The sequence below is a fragment of the Cydia strobilella genome, chromosome 4 (assembly GCF_947568885.1).
Source record: "Cydia strobilella chromosome 4, ilCydStro3.1, whole genome shotgun sequence".
Classification (NCBI taxonomy): Eukaryota; Metazoa; Arthropoda; class Insecta; order Lepidoptera; family Tortricidae; genus Cydia; species Cydia strobilella.
Window position 1 is genome coordinate 154570 of NC_086044.1, and position 22067 is coordinate 176636.

The 22067-nt window shown below is 39.4% G+C and overlaps 2 protein-coding genes across 2 annotated transcripts; one reads left to right on the top strand and one right to left on the bottom strand.

The window, feature by feature from the left end:
* Positions 1-3650: 3650 nt before the first annotated feature.
* On the top strand, positions 3651-16832 carry LOC134740883 (uncharacterized). Its single transcript, XM_063673536.1, has 3 exons — positions 3651-3775; positions 16038-16108; positions 16623-16832. Exons 1-3 carry the CDS (start codon positions 3670-3672, stop codon positions 16830-16832), a joined length of 387 nt encoding a protein of 128 aa, XP_063529606.1. The 5' UTR covers positions 3651-3669.
* A 390-nt stretch (positions 16833-17222) lies between these two features.
* Positions 17223-17774, bottom strand: LOC134740884 (uncharacterized). Its single transcript, XM_063673537.1, has one exon. It carries the CDS (start codon positions 17772-17774, stop codon positions 17223-17225), a length of 552 nt encoding a protein of 183 aa, XP_063529607.1.
* Between the last annotated feature and the right edge of the window lie 4293 nt (positions 17775-22067).

Below are 22067 nucleotides of genomic sequence, written 5' to 3' on the forward strand. Positions count from 1 at the left end.
TCCTGCATACTTGATGGTACAACGGATGGACAGCAAATTAAGTTCCTGATTGACGACGCACATATCCCAACCGTAAATCAATTCAAATACCTCGGGTCAATAATTAGTAACGATGGCAAAATTGACAGCGACGTAACCCATCGTGCTACATCTGGTTGGAATAAATGGAGACAGCTCACAGGCGTAATGTGCGACAAAAGAATGCCCCTGAAAACCAAAGGGAAACTCTACAAAACTGCGATTCGCCCCGCTATTTTGTATGGAACAGAGTGCTGGGCCTCTACCAAGAAACATCTCACAAAACTGCACACCACTGAGATGCGCATGTTACGCTGGTCAGCGGGCGTCACCAGACTCGACAAAATCAGGAACGAATATATCAGAGGTAGCTTCAAAATCGCCCCCATAGTTGAAAAAGTCCAAGAAAAACGTTTACGCTGGTATGGACACATCCTCAGGCGTCCCGAAGACCACATGGTGCGAGTAGCCCTAGACATACCAACGACGAAGCGTGGGTGCGGAAAGCCCTCCGCCACTTGGCTAACGACGGTCCAAAAAGACCTGAAACAAGCAGACATGAACCCAGGTATCAGATTATTTTAAACCGGGTCACTCACGTATTATTAAGTCGAATAGCTCGACATGTTTCGGTCCAATTTACGAGGACCGTCTTCACGGAGACACATGTCGAGCTATTCGACTTAATAATACGTGAGTTTAAAATAATCTAATATGTTTGAGTCTCACGGGAGTTTTATAGTTAAAACCCAGATATCGCCCAAAATCGCCCGGAATGGAGAAAACGGACAAGGAGAGCCGACCTTAGATGATGGGAAATGGCGCAGGCAGATGATGATTAATTAAACAGAGACTAGTAAAGTTCGAAGATTTTAATAAAACTGGTTTTCATTTAACTTTTCCCTTAAGGTGCCGGTTTTACCTCAGATTCCCTTTATTTCTTGAGTTACGTACGAACGAAGTCGCAGCAAAAGAAATGGTACCTTACCACCTTACCTTACTTAGTACCTGTTCAAAGTACCAATTTGTCAAACTCAGACAAAATATGCGCCAGCAGCGAGGAGACACCACATTCACCGACATTTTTAACGCCTCTTTCTTTCCGGCAATTAAGTACGTAAGTAATGCGTCAACAGTGGCAAAATGTAGTTCTTGTTTGTGAAGGTCGATATCTTTGGTTCCTTTTGGTAACCCTTTGGCGGCATAAAAGTTATGCTCCTGTGCGACCTCATGCAGTTTCCGCCAGGAAGTTAGTATTAGTATTTGTTTACAAGAAAGTCTTTCCTGTTCCAGCGCCCCACGCTTTTACAATCAAATATTATAATTAAAAGCACATAGTTTACACTTCAGCCCAGAAATAGAGACAACTTGAATGATCCATAATTTATTTTTGGTTTTTACGTGCATTTATAAAAGCGTGTTTTTCTAGTGATTTTTAAACTATTAATTTATTAATAAAAAGAAATCGTTAATTGATACAAAGCATGAACGTCGAAACGTAAAAACGTAGAAACCGTATTGCTGTATGGGTGCGAGACGTGGAAGGTTACAAAAGACATCTCGCGCCAGCTACAAGTCTGTATTAACCGCTGCCTCCGCAGCATTCTCGGTATATACTGGCCCGAGAAATTTTCCAATAGCAACCTGTGGAGATGCTGCAATGAGACTCCGATCGACCAGCAGATCAAGCGCCGGAAATGGAGTTGGATTGGGCATACACTCCGAAGGGATCCTGAACCGAGGCAAGCCCTAGACTGGAATCCCCAAGGAAAGAGGAAACGTTGCCGTCCAAAGCAGACCTGGCGCCGGACTATCATTGCAGAGGCGAAGGCTATTGGGAAGACTTGGAGCGAAGTCAAGCACGAAGCTCAAGACCGATCCAGATGGCGGCGCACTGTGGACGCCCTCTGCCCCACCTAGGGGACAATAAGTCAAAGTAAGTCATGAACGTCCAGACTCGACCGGTGGAATGGGCCACGTGTAGATGCGTAATTGCGTACTGTCATCGCTGCCTTTGATGTGCGGACGAAAAACCGACACCGCGGCTATCCCATCGCCATCTCGTCGTGGGCCACTATGATGATCCATCGGGTAGAGGAGCCATAACATTTATATATTATAATTGGGTATAATTGGATAATAACATTATCTATACATGTATAGTAATTTGAAACGGACATAAGGAAGTATATATAGAAATACAAATAGTTACATGTACATAATTTTTAATCGATTTTCAACGGTAAGAAATCGATTTAATGTGACATAATGCATTATTGCACATGCGTATAATTTTAGACATTGGATATATAATTATATAAACATAATATATTGAAACCAATTTGTCAGATTCAGTAGAAAAATGCGCCAGCTTTGAAAAATCCATGTAGGCGCGAAGGGTAGATTCTGAGGATCACGGCTTTTCTCTAACAAAATTTCAATTGCGATAAAATTAAATTATAAGTGGAAAAATTCACTGTCTTAGGTAGGACATGAACCCATGACCACTGGATCGCTAGCCCAGTGCTCTGCCATCTGAGCTACCAAGACCTTACACAATACAGCGAATATTTCAACCATATATATTATGAGTCTTTTGCTGCCAAGACCAATTTTGCTCTACGGTAGTGAATACTGGACTATGAAGAAAAAAACCGGCTAAGTGCGAGTCGGACTCGCGCACCGAGGGTTCCGTACTTTCTAGTATTTGTTGTTATAGCGGCAACAGAAATACATCATCTGTGAAAATTTTAACTGTCTAGCTATGACGGTTCATGAGATACAGCCTGTTGACAGACAGACAGAAGGACAGACGGACAGCGGAGTCTTAGTAATAGGGTCCCGTTTTTACCCTTTGGGTATGGAACTCTAAAAAAAAAACACAAAATCTTCATACCACTGAAATGCGTATGCTGCGCTGGGCGGGTGGAGTTACACTTAAGGATAAAGTGCGCAATGAACACATAAGGGGGAGTTTCAAAGTTGCACCTATTACAGAGGAAATAACTGGGACTAGACTGAGATGGTTTGGGCATGTGCTGCGTATTAGACACGATGACCATATGGTTAAAAAGTGCCTTTCCATCACTACACAACAGAGAGGGAGGGGCAAGCCACAGGCTACGTGGATGACCAAGGTCCAGAAGGACATGAAGGAAAGTGGCCTGGAAAGATGGAACGAACTTTTATGAAAATTATGACTGGTTGGTAAACAAGTAGCATTTTATGAATCAACCCTGTTTGTTGGAAGTAGTCCCAATATGAAGTTTAAACATTTTTTTATATGACATCAATTATTGAGGTCCTTGCAGACGATATCACAAGCCAACGTTGATATTCTACAAGTAATCGATAAAAATATAGGCACACATGCTTTTAAATAAAAGCGAATAATTGAATATTAGAAAAGGTTGTAAGAAAAAAAAACACAAATAACGATCGATTGATATTACAGGCAAATCATTAATCGGGTAAGTATATACATTTCAACGTATATTATTTCTAACAATAACAGATCTCTTGTTAACAGGTTTTAGTAGTATAAATCAATTGGAGACGGTTATTACTTGCTTTAGCCTAGCGAGCGCAATATAACGGAGTCGGCGTCGACAGCGCGCCATTGTTCTCGCCGCCGCCGCCGCCGCCACCACAATGTCGCCACTCGCCTGCTCGCTGCTCGCGCTCGCTGCGCTGTTCGCCGCCACCGACGCCTTGTTTCCGAACCCATATTGCAGTTTCCTGGAAATGGGTAAAACGGGTAAATATCACCTTATTATCGTCTTACATTTGGTTACAGTTACTACATTAGTTAATGCACGGTACATCACTGAAGAGTAATGAAAATAGGTCATTAAGTATATTATTTAAAAAAATAATTTGATCGATTCCAGCTTTTTAGGGTTCCGTACCCAAAGGGTAAAAACGGGACCTTATTACTAAGACTCCGCTGTCCGTCTGTCCGTCTGTCACCAGGCTGTATCTCATGAACCGTTATAGCTAGACAGTTGAAATTTTCACAGATGATGTATTTCTGTTGCCGCTATAACAACAAATATTAAAAAAGTACGGAACCTTAGGTGCGCGAGTCCCACTCGCACTTGGCCGGTTTTGTTTTGTCTTTATATGCACTTATAAAAAATACGCTTTGTATAATTAAATGTAATAAAATTATTGATAGGTTGTCAAAATTACAATGACAAATTGAAAGAAATTTAAAAGTGGAAAAAAATATTGCCTTCAGTGAGACTTGAACTCACGACTACTGGATCAGTAGCGCAGTGCTTTCAGTGCAGTGTACAGTAGATGTCGCTTGGGTGCCTATATGGTAAAAACATTTGATGTCCGTGAATGAGGTCCTGGCCGCTCAGATGGACAACACAAAACTAAAATTGGAAGATTTTCAAGAATTTTATTTTTACAGACGGTACAGAAGATAACAATGTGGATTTTACGATAACCGTTGCTGGTGGCTCCATCACTATTCCTGATGTAAGATTTTTATTTTGTAAAGACTCATTATTATTGTCTTCGGTTACCGCGATAGTTGCTCATGAAATAAAACTATGGAAACGGACGTTATCGCGTATTATGAATTGATAATATATCCCGACGTTCCCAACCCTTTACAGCGTTCGTTGTCAACGGGTGAAACGTTTGGATGTAATTTATTAAGTATACGCGATATGATCCCTTTTCATAGTTTTATTTCATGAGTAACTATCGCGGTAACCGAAGACATTATGTGACATTATTAATAACTTATTACGTTTTTTTATTTATAGAAATGTACCAGACCAGGAAACAAGTTAATCGGCCAGTCTATCAGCGTATGTAATACGCCAAACTCTAAGCCCAAAATCATTGTACCATTGCGGACGGATTATCGCCGACCGAACTTTGATTCATTGTACATCGACTGCCCTAGCGATTTCCCTGGTTGTGACCGTCTCGAGGTTGACGTAAGGCAGTATTGCGAAATGGTTATTATGTGATAGGAATCAAATTCTTGTGAATGATTAAAAATTTAATAGCAACATATGTAATTATGTATTTTATTTTACTCACAATTCATACAATTACACGTAACGTCTTTGCGTTATGACAACTCTTCTTTGCCTGTCCCTCTTCCCAGTTTATCCGGGGTCGGGCCTCCTTGTATGTCTGCGCCAGAGTGCTCTGTTCTGGCTTGTCTGCGTACTCAGGTTCTCTTTCCGGATCTCTTTCTGCATGTCTTACCACCTGGTGTTGGTTGGTCTTCCCCTTCCTCGGGATTGGTTGGGTATATTTAGGGCCTTTTTAACAGAATGGTCATTATCACGTCTAAGGATATGGCCATACCAGCGCAATCGACTATCCTTTACTTTTTCAACTATAGGTGCTACCTTAAACGATCCCCTGATAAATTCATATCTGCGTTGCCGGATTGAAAATATAGTCAAGATGTGTATTCCCGATGACCTAGTGTCTCTAGGGGTCTAGTAGGTACTTATATCCAGTGTAACCTGATATCAAAGTCCATAACAACTGTACAAGGTGTAACAAAAATAGTGGGGATCCGTTTAAGGGCGTATTTTGTATCGTGTTCTGAATAGGAAGTATAGAAGGATTTTTTTTTATATATAATTTCACCGCCAGACGCGCCGCTTGACGCTTGCCACTGATGCTACATTATATCAGCACCAATAGTAGTGGATGAATTAACGCGTCTAAAGTATCTGTCATCCTGGAAAACTCTTTCAAATGGAGATATATGGGGCATTTTGTATGAAAAGGGATCTTATTGTCGATGGCGCTTACGCCGCACAGCTCGTTTATATCGGAGCATCGTTAATAATGGCGTAAGCGCCATCGACAATAAGGTCCCTTTTTATAGAAAATACCACATATTACCCTCTACCGTAATTCGCGTTCAAAAGGTATCAGTCAACGTCTAATTATTCTATCTATGCAGACAATTAGACATATCTCTTTATTGTAGACATATCTTTTTCAGGGTTCCGTATCCAAAGGGTAAAAACGCGACCCTATTACTAAGACTCCGCTGTCTGTCTGTCTGTCTGTCACCAGGCTATATCTCATAAACCATGATAGCTAGACAGCTGAAATTTTCACGGATGATGTATTTCTGTTGCCGCTTTAAAAACAAATACTAATAAAAACTTTTATAAAAAAAGATAAACCGACTTCAAAAAGGATGAAATAAAATATTATCCTTTTTAGGGTTCCGTGTTTAAGTATATGCGTTACCAACTGATATGTTTGAAGTCGGTGCCAAGCCAAGTACTCCAAGTAGTTACAATACCATACCATAATACCATGAGTATTAGTTGCCTGTGGAAAAAAAGTACAGTCAGCGATAAAAGCTTGTACCAAAAATGAAATTTTTGCCAAAAACTTATTTTCCTATTCCTTCATGATGAGGCCACGTACTCATTATTTTTAACACGTTTTTAATAGGTCGATCTGTATGTAACTAACTATGTAATGGAATTTAAGGTAACTAATCTAACCATCTTCCAAGGATCGTAGCGTTATGAAAATTGGCAGCTGTATGTAGTTCTGATTACAATACAGTAATATGATACTGTCGAACTGATCTGATGATGGAGCCGAAAGATATGAACTGGAACTTCATGACAGAACATCGTATCATAGCTGTGTTTGGATTTGTTAGAAAAGTCTTGTAATGAACTTTGACCACGATTAGGTTTCAAGGTCTGATGATGAAGCCAGAAGATAGGCACTGGCATTCCATGGTGGAATATCGTATCATAGTCGTGTTTGCACTTTTGAGAAAGGTCACGTAATGGACTTTGAACACGATCAGGTTTCAAGGTTATAAATGAAATAAATGTTAAAAGTATTTCGTTATCAAAGACTAAAAAGTATAAAATAAATTAATAATTTAAAAAACACTAGAAAAACACGCTTTCATAAATGCACGTAAAAACCAAAAATAAATTATGGATCGTTCAAGTTGTCTCTATGCCTGGGCTGAAGTGTAAACTATGTGCTTTTAATAATATTTGATTGTAAAAGCGTGGGGCGCTGGAACAGGAAAGATTTTTTTATATAACTTGCTGAGAAATCAATTAAAGCGATGTTACGGAAAGCAGCTAGGTTACAGAGATCGGCGCTATAACTGGAGTTGCAGCACGACCACTACAAGTAGGTGGCTCTACATTAAACAGTCTGTTCAAAGATAAAGTCAAAATATGCGCCAGCAGCGAGGAGACACCACATTCACCGACATTTTGAACGCCTCTTCTTTCCGGCAATTAGAAAGAAAGAAAGAAAGAAAATACATTTATTTGACGCCACAACATAGTACATAAAAAAGAAAAGCATGCAGACAAAAAAACATTTGGACGCCAAAAAGGATCCCCACTCAGCATAGTGCCGCGACAAACCGTGGCGCTGGTTTTCTGTGGGGACCTGGCTTAATCTAAAAATAATGGCGACACGTACGCCAACGACACACAAATAAATTTACATTGACATAAAAATACAAACATTATTAAACAGAAAATTAAGACAAACAAAATATTAACTACCGCCTTTTTTTAAATATATTTATAATTAAGTACGTAAGGGTAATGCGTCAACAGTGGCAAAATGTAGAGTTCTTGTTTGTGAAGGTCGATATCTTTGGTTCCTTTTGGTAACCCTTTGGCGGCATAAAAGTTATGCTCCTGTGCGACCTCATGCAGCTTCCGCCAGGAAGTTAGTATTAGTATTTGTTTACAAGAAAGTCTTTCCTGTTCCATCGCCCCACGCTTTTACAATCAAATATTATTAAAAGCACATAATTTACACTTCAGCCCAGAAATAGAGACAACTTGAACGATCCATAATTTATTTTTGGTTTTTACGTGCATTTATAAAAGCATGTTTTTCTAGTGTTTTTAAACTATTAATTTATTAATAATAAAAGAAATCGTTAATTGATACAAAGCATGAACGTCCAAACGTAAAAACGTAAAAACCGCATTGCTGTATGGGTGCGAGACGTGGAAGGTCACAAAAGACATCTCGCGCCAGCTACAAGTCTGTATTAACCGCTGCCTCCGCAGCATTCTCGGTATATACTGGCCCGAGAAAATTTCCAATAGCAATCTGTGGAGATGCTGCAATGAGACTCCGATCGACCAGCAGATCAAGCGCCGGAAATGGAGTTGGATTGGGCATACACTCCGAAGGGATCCTGAACCGAGGCAAGCCCTAGACTGGAATCCCCAAGGAAAGAGGAAACGTTGCCGTCCAAAGCAGACCTGGCGCCGGACTATCATTGCAGAGGCGAAGGCTATTGGGAAGACTTGGAGCGAAGTCAAGCACGAAGCTCAAGACCGATCCAGATGGCGGCGCACTGTGGACGCCCTCTGCCCCACCTAGGGGACAATAAGTCAAAGTAAGTCATGAACGTCCAGACTCGACCGGTGGAATGGGCCACGTGTAGATGCGTAATTGCGTACTGTCATCGCTGCCTTTGATGTGCGGACGAAAAACCGACACCGCGGCTATCCCATCGCCATCTCGTCGTGGGCCACTATGATGATCCATCGGGTAGAGGAGCCATAACATTTATATATTATAATTGGGTATAATTGGATAATAACATTATCTATACATGTATAGTAATTTGAAACGGACATAAGGAAGTATATATAGAAATACAAATAGTTACATGTACATAATTTTTAATCGATTTTCAACGGTAAGAAATCGATTTAATGTGACATAATGCATTATTGCACATGCGTATAATTTTAGACATTGGATATATAATTATATAAACATAATATATTGAAACCAATTTGTCAGATTCAGTAGAAAAATGCGCCAGCTTTGAAAAATCCATGTAGGCCCGAAGGGTAGATTCTGAGGATCACGGCTTTTCTCTAACAAAATTTCAATTGCGATAAAATTAAATTATAAGTGGAAAAATTCACTGTCTTAGGTAGGACATGAACCCATGAGCCAGTGCTCTGCCATCTGAGCTACCAAGACCTTACACAATACAGCGAATATTTCAACCATATATATTATGAGTCTTTTGCTGCCAAGACCAATTTTGCTCTACGGTAGTGAATACTGGACTATGAAGAAAAAAACCGGCTAAGTGCGAGTCGGACTCGCGCACCGAGGGTTCCGTACTTTCTAGTATTTGTTGTTATAGCGGCAACAGAAATACATCATCTGTGAAAGTTTTAACTGTCTAGCTATGACGATTCATGAGATACAGCCTGGTGACAGACAGACAAAAGGACAGACGGACAGCGGAGTCTTAGTAATAGGGTCCCGTTTTTACCCTTTGGGTACGGAACTCTAAAAAAAACAACAAAAACTTCATACCACTGAAAAGCGTATGCTGCGCTGGGCGGGTGGAGTTACACTTAAGGATAAAGTGCGCAATGAACACATAAGGGGGAGTTTCAAAGTTGCACCTACTACAGAGGAAATAACTGAGACTAGACTGAGATAGTTTGGACATGTGCTGGGTATTAGACACGATGACCATATGGTTAAAAAGTGCCTTTCCATCACTACACAACAGAGAGGGAGGGGCAGGCCACAAACTACGTGGATGACCAAGGTCCAGAAGCACATGAAGGAAAGTGGCCTGGAAAGATGGAACGAACTTTTATGAAAATTATGACCGGTTGGTAAACAAGTCTTGTAGAGCAGATTGTTACGTACGTGTGCTGGCTTGCTAGCTAGAACCGAACTGGGGGTACCCGCAGATCTTCTTATGTACCCACATGTCAATATATAACATGCCTTTCCCTCTGGATAGATGACACTTCACTACATTTTGAATTCAATATCTATAGTCAGTTTTGCACTACTCTGTTTATGCACTTAAACTATATTGTTCACTTATACCCTAACATGCTTTCATAGTCTTTTGTTATTATTGAGTAACTATCTAACTATTGGCTATCTGCACTATAATGTTCCTCATCTCCACTACCAGACTCAATGTCTGTACTATCATATTCTTGGAGAGCTATCTTTTTCAAGGATGGTCTGTTGGACGGTGGGCTTTCACTCGACCTTGGTCGCTTGTTACTGTTAAGTTCATTTCTAGGCACTGTATCATCCGAATCCAGTACTACACACTCTTCTGGACCTTTAACACCAATCATTTCTGCCCACTGACTCGGTGGAGGGATTCTTATAGTGCCAAAACCCTTATCTTCTCTTTCTTCTTCCCCTTGTTGAACTTCTTTACTATTACTTGATGGTCTTGCCTTGATTTCAGCTTGTTTTTCTTCTTCTGTGTCACTTCTAGTAAAACCAAGCATCTGGTTGACATGTCTAATGAATAATTTATTTCCTTGTTTAATTTTATATCTTAACACTCCAATCCTTTTGGCTATTGTTCCTTCCAACCATCTAGGCCCAGTTCTATAGTTCCTGAAACAGACTGTCTCTCCCACTCTAAATTCTCTCGCACGTTTTGTTTCATTTTCCTGGATATCTTCTGTCTCCTTTTCTTGAATCGAAAGGGGGTGAAGCCTATCAAATTTAGTTCGGAAACGTCTATTGTTCAGGAGTTCCGCGGGTGTCTTACCAGTGACAGAACTGGGTGTTGTCCGCAAACCATACAATATCTTTTGCAGTCTGGTTGACCATGGGAGATGTGACATCTTTTTTAACTTCAATTTTATTGTCTGGACAGTTCTCTCTGCCTGTCCATTGGACGCAGGATGATATGGAGGTACCAGTATATGTCTAATACCATTCTGTTTAAAATATTGACATATCTGTTCTGACGCAAACGCTTTCCCATTGTCACTCACTATGGTGTCTGGCAGCCCTTGTTCAGCAAATATCTCATCTAGCTTATTAATTACCATACTTGAACTTTGCTCACTAACAATTTTTACCTCCGGCCATTTTGAGTATGAGTCAATTAATATTAAGAAAATTTTGCCCATGAAAGGCCCTGCAAAATCAATATGCAGCCTAGACCAAGCCTTTGGTGGAGTAATCCATCTGTGAGTCACTTTGGCTGGCATATTCCTTACTTCCTTACAAGTTTGGCAATTATGTATCAAGCTCTCTATATCTCTGTCGAGACCAGGCCACCAGAAATAACTCCTTGCTATTGCTTTAGTGATAACTATACCATCATGATTGCTGTGGAGCTCTTTAAGAACGCTTTCACGTAGCTTCAGAGGCACAATTACTCTACCTCCCCACAATATACAGTCATTGTATTCTGTTAATTCATCCCTTCTTACATAATAATCTCTATATTTCTCTTCTACTTTGCTTGGCCAACCATTCCTAATCCAGAACATCACCTTTGTTAATATACCATCAGTTCTACTCAATTTAGCCACATCCTTAGCCGTCATCTGTAACTCAACTGGTGTCTCATTGAGCAACAAAACATTCACCTCTTGCAGCTCTTCTTCTTTTCCACTGCTTTCAGGACCAGGCCATCTACTTAAGGCATCAGCATTCCCAATTTTTTTCCCTTCAACATATTGTAACTCGTAATCGTACGAGTTTAACAATAAGGCCCATCTTAACATCCTGGGTGATATTACATTAGGTATTGGCTTCTTCGGGTCAAATATACCCAAAAGTGGTTTATGGTCCGTCTGAATGACTATCTTACGGCCAAAAATATATGAGTAAAATTTCTGTACTGCAAAAATAATTGCAGCAGCCTCTTTATCAATCTGCGAATAATTTCGTTCATGAGAGCTCATCGTCCTGGAAGCAAACATGATTGGTCTCAAAGAACCATCCTCCATCCGATGTTCCAGAACCGCACCGAGACCGTACTGCGAAGCATCACATGTAATAACCACTGGTTTCTTTAAATCATAATGTACTAATGTGTTCCCTGTGGTCAACATTCTTTTCAAGAGACTAAAAGCTTGTTGGCAATTTGGTGACCATACCCATTTGGCTCCTTTCAACAATAACTTGTACAGTGGTTCTGCTACAGTTGCTTTCTGTGCTATAAATCTGTCATAAAAATTCAGTAATCCAAGAAAAGCCTGTAACTCCTTTACATTTTTTGGTGCTGGCGTCTCCATTATAGCCTCGATCTTGTCTCCACACGGATGCAGGCCATTGGCATCAATCACATGTCCTAGAAACTCCACGCTTGCCTTCCCAAACTTGCACTTCTCCTTGTTGACTCTCAACCCGGCTTCCTTAAGGATCTGCAAGATGCGTTGAAGTCTGTCACTGTGTTCTTTTATTGTGTGTCCGGTGACCACAATATCATCCAGCAGTACCGCTGCTCCTGATACACCTGCCAATAAGTTGCTCATCATGCGCTGAAAAATTCCAGGACAGGCTTTAACCCCAAATGCTAACGTTTTACACCGGAATAACCCTTTAGGAGTATTTAAGGTAAGTAATTTTGAAGTTGGTTCATCCACTACCACCTGGGTGTAAGCTTGCTCTAAATCTATCTTACTGAAAATAACTCCTCCTTGCAAAACCGCAAAAGCTTCATTTAAAGTTGGCAGAGGGTAAGTATCAGTCTCAGTAGCCATATTTACTGTGGCCCTGTAATCCCCACAAAGTCTGACTTTCCCATTCTTCTTAATGATAGGTACTATAGGACTGGCAAACTCAGAATGACTGACAGGTTCCAAAACATCTTCTGCGACTAATCTGTCAATCTCCTGTAACACTCTCTCTTTAATTGCAAACGCCACCGGCCTACACTTCAAAATTTTTGGTTTCGCTTCGGGTTTCAAAGGTATGGTTACTACTGGGCCGGTGTACTTCCCTAACCCAGACTGAAAAACTTCTTTATATTTTTCCAGTAAAGTATCTATACCTCCATCCTCCAATTTCATGTTATAAATTCCATGAATATCAATCTTTAACTCTGGAAGCCAATCACGGCCCAACAAATTTGGCCCATTGCCTCTTGCGATCAGTAAGTTTAATTTTGTATGTATATTCTTAAACCTTACCTCAACTGCCGCTTCTCCTAACAACTCCACCTGATTTTCAGTCCAAGTTGTTAACCTAACACTTGATTCATCCAACCTTGGCATGTTTCCATTCCAAATTTCCCTCGCTGTACTTTCTCTCAACATGGTAAATGCAGCTCCAGTGTCGACTTCCAAATTTACTAGTCGACCATTTAATTCCACATTTGCATAAAAAGGATCCACTTTTTTTGACACCAAATTACACAAGACATCCTCATACAATCCATTAACCCGACTTGATTCCTTTGACTTACTTTTGTCTCGTGTATCCGAACATACTTCTGCAATATGGCCCATTCTTTTACACACATAGCACCTACTATATCTGAACCTACAGAAATTTCCGTGCCTTTTGCCACACCGCCAACAATCTTTGCCCAGTTCCAACGGTTTCGCTTTAATTCTATTAACCTCCATTGGCTCGTCACTGCCTGTACTAGTAGTACTAGTAGGCGCCACGCTAGAGGTCGCTGCCGTCGCTGGCGTCGCCATGACTATCACTCCGGCGTCCGCCGTTTCAGCCGTTAACGCCAATTTTACCGCTTGATCAAAAGTTAATGTTGTCTGCTGCAATAGTTGCTTCTGTACATCTTTATCACGAATGCCACATACTAACCGATCGCGCAACGTGCGATCCAAATCGGTAAAATTGCACTCTATAGCCAATTTACGCAAACTAGCCACGTACTCTTTAATATTTTCACTGCTCGATTGACACCTCATATGAAACTTATACGATTGCACAATTTCATTTTGTTTTGGATTAAAATGATCGTCTAACGTGGCCTTTACAGTTGTATAGGTTATGTCCGTGACCTTTTTCGGTGAAATTAACGATTCAACGAGATCATATAAATCACGACCACAAACTGCAAAGAAATTCGCTTTTTTTAACTCATCAGTTTGAATACTATTCGCGAGCAAACAATAGCCGAACCTATTCACGTAATTTTTCCAATTGTCTTTGTCCATCTGAAATTCACTAAATTTTAGAGGCATTTTATTGATTTCACTAAATAACACTTTTAAACATTCAAACACTATGTTTAAAGCACTTTTAGCCGCGATTCCCGAATTAAATCCCGTCGCCAGAATGTTACGTACGTGTGCTGGCTTGCTAGCTAGAACCGAACTGGGGGTACCCGCAGATCTTCTTATGTACCCACATGTCAATATATAACACAGATTTTATGAATCAACCCTGTTTTTAGGGTTCCGTACCTCAAAAGGAAAAAACGGAACCCTTATAGGATCACTCGTGTGTCTGTCTGTCTGTCTGTCCGTCTGTCTGTCTGTCCGTCTGTCACAGCCTATTTTCTCCGAAACTACTGGATCAATTAAGTTGAAATTTGGTACACATATGTAAGTGTATGACCCAAAGATGGACATGTAACGTAAACATATTAATTTTGGGGGTCACTTTTGGGGGTTAAATGAGAAAATTAAAAAATAAAGTTTGTCAAAATATATCGTGTTACATATCAAATGAAAGAGCTCTTTGTGAAAATCTGAAATATATTTTTTTATTATTTTAAAGTAAATAGTTTAGAAGTTATTCAAGAAAATAGGCAAAAAATTACCATTCCCCCCTTTATCTCCGAAACTACTGGGTCAAAAAATTTGAAAAAAATACACAAAATAGATCTTTACCAATAGATCACCGGAAAACCTATTAGAAATGTGCAGTTAAGCGTGAGTCGGACTTAATTACTTAGTTTTTGATCCGACCCCTACGGGTTTTTTAAAGACATTTCACATAAAAGATACATTGTTTAAATTGTGTCATGTGCCCTGGAACGCGAGTCCAACTCGCACTTGGCCGGTTTTTCGGAGGTAGTCCCAATATGAAGCTTAAACATTTTTTATGTGACATCAATTATTGAGGTCCTTGCAGACGATATCACAACACAAGCCAACGTTGATATTCTACAAGTAATCGATAAAAATATAGGCACACATGCTATTAAATAAAAGCGAATAATTGAATATTAGAAAAGGTTGTAAGAAAAAAAACAAATAACGATCTATTGATATTACAGGCAAATTATTAATCGGGTAGGTACATTTCAACGTATATTATTTCTAACAATAACAGATCTCTTGTTAACAGGTTTTAGTAGTATAAATCAATTGGAGACGGTTATTACTTGCTTTAGTCTAGCGAGCGCAATATAACGGAGTCGGCGTCGACAGCGCGCCATTGTTCTCGCCACCGCCGCCGCCGCCACAACTATGTCGCCACTCGCCTGCTCGCTGCTCACGCTCGCTGTGCTGTTCGCCGCCACCGACGCCACACCGAGCCCTTATTGCAGTTTCCTGAAAATGGGTAAATATCACCTTATTATCGTCTTAAATTTGGTTACATTTACTACATTAATTAATACACGGTGCATCACTGAAGAGTAATGAAAATAGATCATTAAGTATATTCTTTCAAAAAAAATTTTTTATTGATTTCAGCTTTTTAAATCTTTATATAAATTTATAAAAAAATACGCTTTGTATAATTAAATGTAATAAAATTATTGATTTTGTCAAAATTACAATGACAAATCGAAAGAAATTTAAAAGTGGAAAAAATTATTGTCTTGAGTGAGACTTGAACTCACGACTACTGGATCAGTAGCCCAGTGCTTTCAGTGCAATGTACAGTAGATCTAGTGACATCTACCTACGCCTTCCTAAAGGCCCATATGGTAAAAATATTTGATGTCCGTGAATGAGAACCTGGCCGCTCAGATGGACATCACAAAACTAAAATTGGTAGGCCAGGAAATAAATGCCCAAAAAAAGGTATAGAGGGAGCCAAGTCGCTCAGACGCATAGTTTCCGAGATATAATCGAAAAACCGAAAAATGGAACCTTCAAACCCCCCTCTCCCATCCAGCACCAGGGTTACGGCCGGGGACTTTTAATATGTTCATCTCCTAACTAGTCCAAACAAAGCTACTAAGTTAAAAATTGTGTTCCTAGCATTTCCCTCTTCCCTCTATACCTTCTTATTGCTTGGCCTATGGAAGATTTTCAAGAATTATATTTTTACAGACGGCTATCCACAAGATAACGAAGTGGATTTTACGATAACCGTTGCTGGTGGCTACATTACTATTCCTGATGTAAGATTTTTATTATGTAAAGACTCATTGTTATTGTCTTCGGTTACCGCGATAGTTGCTCATGAAATAAAACTATGGAAACGGACGTTATCGCGTATTATGAATTGATCATCCTGACGTTTCCAACCCTTTACAGCGTTCGTTGTCAACGGGTGAAACTTTTGGATGTATGATAAATTTATTAAGTATACGCGATATGATCCCTTTTCATAGTTTTAGGGTTCCGTACCCAAAGGGTAAAAACGGGACCCTATTACTAAGACTCCGCTGTCCGTCTGTCTGTCTGTCACCAGGCTATATCTCATGAACCGTGATAGCGAGACAGTTGAAATTTTCACAGATGATGTATTTCTGTTGCCGCTATACTATAACAACAAATACTAAAAAGTACGGAACCCTCGGTGGGCGAGTCCGACTCGCACTTGGCCGGTTTTATTATAGTTTTATTTCATGAGTAACTATCGCGGTAACCGAAAACATTATTAATAATTTATTACGTTTTTTTTATTTATAGAGATGTACCAGACCAGGAAACAAGTTAGTCGGCCAGTCTATCAGCGTATGTAATGCGCCCAACTCAAAGCCCGAAATCATTGTACCATTGCGGACGGATTATCGCCGACCGAACTTTGGTTCATTGTACATCCACTGTCCTAGCGGTTTCCCTGGTTGTGACCGTCTCGAGGTTCACGTATGGCAGTATTGCGAAATGGTTATTATGTGATAGGAATCAAATTCTTGTGAATGATTAAAAATTTAATAGCAACATATGTATTTTATTTTACTCACAATTCATACAATTACACGTAACGTCTTTGCGTTATTTTTTTTTTATACTTTATTTCAAGCAACATGGCTCATAAAAGCAGTGAAACATTAAAATTGAAAATAAAAAATTAAGAATAAAATTTAAGTTAATTAAAATTAAAATACAAATTCTATTGACCTATGGGACACATGTCAGAAAATATAATTAAGATTTAAAAAAATATAAACATATTATTATTGATTGTATTCTCATTTCAATTTAATTTAATGTCAAAAGTAAAATCATTAACATGTCTCCGATAAATCAATTAATATTACATATATCATTTTATTATAAATATATCTCTTATTTCGCCCAATTTTGAGACACTGGTGCATGCAATGACAACCAGTGTCTCACAAATGGAGAGTCAAGTCGGTCCGCGACAACCGCTAGTAGGGCGCTGCCACTGGTGCGCACGCGGCAGGCAGCTGACCAAGCCCTCTTGCGCATGGTGGCGTAAAAACAATCCACGCGCGCCTCCGCGAACATACCTGAGGCGCTGCAAAACCGCGGCAGCCGCAGCAGCGCCCTGAAGGCATCATTGTATTGGACACGGAGGGCGTTGTATGCCTTTTGTGTATACTTAACCCACAGGCTGCATGTGTAGAATGATGTGCAAAATGCACGGAACAGTGTGACCTTCACGTTATTCGAGCAGCTGGCAAACCTGCGGGCAATCATATTGGCACGAACTGACAACGCTCTCCGTTCCCTTTCAATATCAGAGTCGTCGATCAAATCATCAGTCAGCACATGTCCCAAGTATTTAAATTTGTGAACGCGCTTCAAAGGTGCTCCGTTGAGATACACAGGAGGAACGCTAGACGGACAATTGGACCCCGCTTTGAAAATCATAATCTCACTTTTTATTGCATTATATTTTAGGCCATGACTGTTGGCAAATTGCTCACAGAGAGTTATGAGTTCTCGAAGGCCCCCCACGGACGCACTCAGCAGCGCCATGACAACTCTTCTTTGCCTGTCGCTCTTCCCAGTTTATCCGGGGTCGGGCCTCCTTGTATGTCTGCGCCAGTGCTCTGTTGTGGCTTGTCTGCGTACTCAGGTTCTCTTTCCGGATCTCTTTCTGCATGTCTGACCACCAGGTGTTGGGTGGTCTTCCTCTTCCTCGGGATTAGTTGGGTATATTTAGGGCCTTTTTAACAGAATGGTCATCATCACGTCTAAGGATATGGCCATACCAGCGCAATCGACTATCCTTTACTTTCTCAACTATAGGTGCTACCTTAAACGATCCCCTGATAAATTCATTTCTGCGTTGCCGGATTGAAAATATAGTCAAGATGTGTATTCCCGATGATCTAGGGTCTTTGGGGTCTAGTAGGTACTTATATCCAGTGTCATCCTGATATCCTGATATCAAAGTCCATAACAACTGTACAAGGTGTAACAAAAATAGTGGGGATCCGTTTAAGGGCGTATTTTGTATCGTGTTCTGAATAGGAAGTATAGAAGGATTTTTTTTGATATATAATTTCACCGCCAGACGCGCCGCTTGACGCTTGCCACTGATGCTACATTATATCAGCACCAATAGTAGTGGATGAATTAACGCGTCTAAAGTATCAGTCATCCTGGAAAACTCTTTCAAATGGAGATATATGGGGCATTTTCTATGAAAAGGGATCTTATTGTCGATGGCGCTTACGCCGCACAGCGTCGCGCGGCATTGTATTTATATCGGAGCATCGTTAATAATGGCGTAAGCGCCATCGACAATAAGGTCCCTTTTTATAGAAAATACCACATATTACCCTCTACCGTAGTTCGCGTTCAAAAGGTATCAGTCAACGTCTAATTATTCTATCTATGTAGACAATTAGACATATCTCTTTATTGTAGATATATCTTTTTTAGGGTTCCGTATCCAAAGGGTAAAAACGGGACCCTATTACTAAGACTCCGCTGTCTGTCTGTTCGTCTGTCACCAGGATTCTCATGAACCGTGATAGCTAGACAGCTGAAATTTTCACAGATGATGTATTTCTGTTGCCGCTATAACAACAAATACTAAAAACACAATAAAATAAATATTTAAGTGGGGCTCCCATACAACAAATGTGACTTTTTTTTAACTTAATGGTACGGAACCCTTAGTGCGCGAGTCCGACTCGCACTTGACCGGTTTTTATTAGACACGTTTGACGCATATCCGTTATTTTTGATGCGGATTAAATTGTAGGTACATTGCGGCGTTGACTCGCTTATACGAAGTAGGCGAAGAGAATGCGCTCTGTACAGAAATGAAGTGGATTTTGCAGGTGGAAGTTCGGATTGAATTTAGATTCTGAATATACTGGTTTATTAGTAGAGTTGAAGTGAAAGTTGAAGGGCTTTGTTGATTTTTAGAACAATTGAAGCATAAGAGTTTTGAATGATTCACGGTTAGTTTCAATAGACTTATATTGACCGGGATATAGACCGTGATACCGCGTAGATACATGTACATGCGTGGTCTATATCCCGGTCAATATAAGTCTAATTGAAACATAAGCCGACACGGCGGTGAAAACGGTTGGAAATGCTTTAGGCTGCTTAAGTGGGTAAACGGGAAGGTTGACTGAATCTTGACTTTCATTTCGTAGCCTAATTGTTGGTCTATTAATTTAGTAGAGAATTTGATTAGTAGGTATAGTTTCATTTGTAAGTAGAAAAATGTTTATCTAATTTGTGTATGTAGGAAAATCCGAAAATGAACTCTGATATAAAGGAAATTTGAGTGATTTTCAGCTTTATCAGATACTAACTTCAGACTACAACTTCTTCCGCGTAGTAATAGAAATTTCCATGATAATAAATTAAGCTATCTTCATATAAACTTTGAACTAAAACGGAATCGGTTTAAGATTAAAAAGGTAACATATCAGAACACACCACGAACACACAGTTACCTAACTAATACATGATCAAACGAACTTCAAAGTGAAGTTCGATCAGTATTATATGAGTAAGCTTCATTCGAAGATATAAAAACCAGGTAGTCCTTTAATCTACTAGGCAACTTATCGCATGTTTAAAGTAGGTAGCAAAAACTTTAACTCAAACAGGTCTATCCCTCCTTTTTACCTAGTCTTGATGGGGCGCGCGGCTTGCCGCCATTGCTCATTATTTTTAGAGACTTTACTTTCTAAAGCAAAACTTTCTTTCCGGGTATAGGGGAGGGAGGGTAGTTATATCTTCGAATGAAGCTTACTCATATAATACTGATCGAACTTCACTTTGAAGTTCGTTTGATCATGTATTATATTTCTCAAGCTTCATTCTTCAGATATAAAAACCAGGTAGATGTTAAGAGTTGAAAGTTTTGCTGCATTCTTTCCCATTATCAATATTATCATAGCATATTTATTTCTGAAAACATATTTGTAGGAATAATTATCTACCATGTACATATGTGTATTTTATACACAAGTTTACTGTTCCAATTGAGTTATAAGGCATTGTTAAGAAGCACGGGAAAGTTTAGCAATGCCGGTTCAAAAAGGTATACATATATTAGGTATAGCCAGGTTGTATATAAATATATATATATATACTTTTACGTATTAGGATATTTAAACAAAATCTAATTTGTTCTTCATAAAACCTAATTGACTAAGATTCCATACAATTTGTGGTCAACTTTGCATTAAGTTTAATTCGATTTGAAAAAGTTTAATACGAGTAAACTCATAAGACATATGTCCTTTTGTGAAATGTATTAAAATTCACTAGCAGTGCTTGTCCGCGATACGGAATTTTTGAAGGCTCAGAACAGTACACTATTGATGACAAGATTCAGGCTCGTCTAAGTGTAATTATCTACGAAGATAAGACGTAATTTAGGCTAACGATACAACCCAGCGTTACCTCCAGACAGGGTGGGGTACGCTGTGGCTGTGATGTCTTTCCCCGCGTCTTGATGCTTATGACGCGTAGGCCGTGTGATGTCTGTCTCACGACGACTCATCCTGTTTACGATGATCTCTGAGCAGACGACGACAATGAGAAAATTCAGTTATTAGGCGCGTGCACGCGCAAATCGGCTTACAGCAGCTCCTGATCAACGAATAGTGACACGACGTGCAATGGACAAAGACTCACGCGGCCTAGCGCGTTTTCGAGAGCTTCAACTTAACAAAAAAAACATGTATTTGCTCGAAACATGTCTAACGTCGTTTTTAAGTCCTTTGATTTACCCAAGAAGAATTATATTTTGATTTTTATCAAATTAAAAAATCCACCACGTTCCTGAAATCTAAAAAATATATGAACGTGCATAAATTATGCTTTCTGTTCAGTTATTAAGCATAAAGCATGTCATATGTGTGGCCTCACCAAAGGTATTCTAAACTAAAATAATTTATAAGACTAGCAGTCTACTCAGCTTTCGAAGTAATCTTTCAAATAAGATTGTAATTTACTCAAACTCAAATGTTTATTATTGCGCTCATATTACATATAATGAATGGGCCAAGGTCCATTAATGGTAACAGAATATTTATTTATCATTTAATTATATATACGTACCTAATGTACATATATTCGAGCTATTAAAATGCATAATAATATCCAGTTAAACCTGAGTAGGTAAAATCAGCGTTTAACAAACATCATTAGGAATTAATTTAGTATACATTTATAAATGGCTGCATGTGACGAGTACCTTTAAATAGAATATATAAATGATATGAACCTTTTTTATTTTATTTAAATTACTCTTATTGACCGCAAGGCGCGATTGACCATATTTTCACAAATATTGGTGTAGCGGCTTCTATTCTCGCAGCGCGAACGGGACAGCACAGCAATCAACCACGCAATCAATGAAATGAAATGAATATCAATCCACAGAAATTCAGATATTAAGCATCAAATCTAAAAACTTATGCCCTCCATTCAAGTATTCGCTCTGCAAGGAAAGAAAGACTGTGCGACTAGACGTAATGTTGTATATTTTTAAAATGTAAACATTAAAGCCGGAATAAAAAAAAATTGCCTTTGCTGTATTGCTACTATGGTTGTATTGAGAGTTCAGAAAACAAATATTATATTAAGTGGATTCATCTTAATATTTTAATCCCTGACTTATGTCATGAATGTGCTATATTAATGACATAGCGGTATTGCAAGTGGTGGGTCCCCACCAAC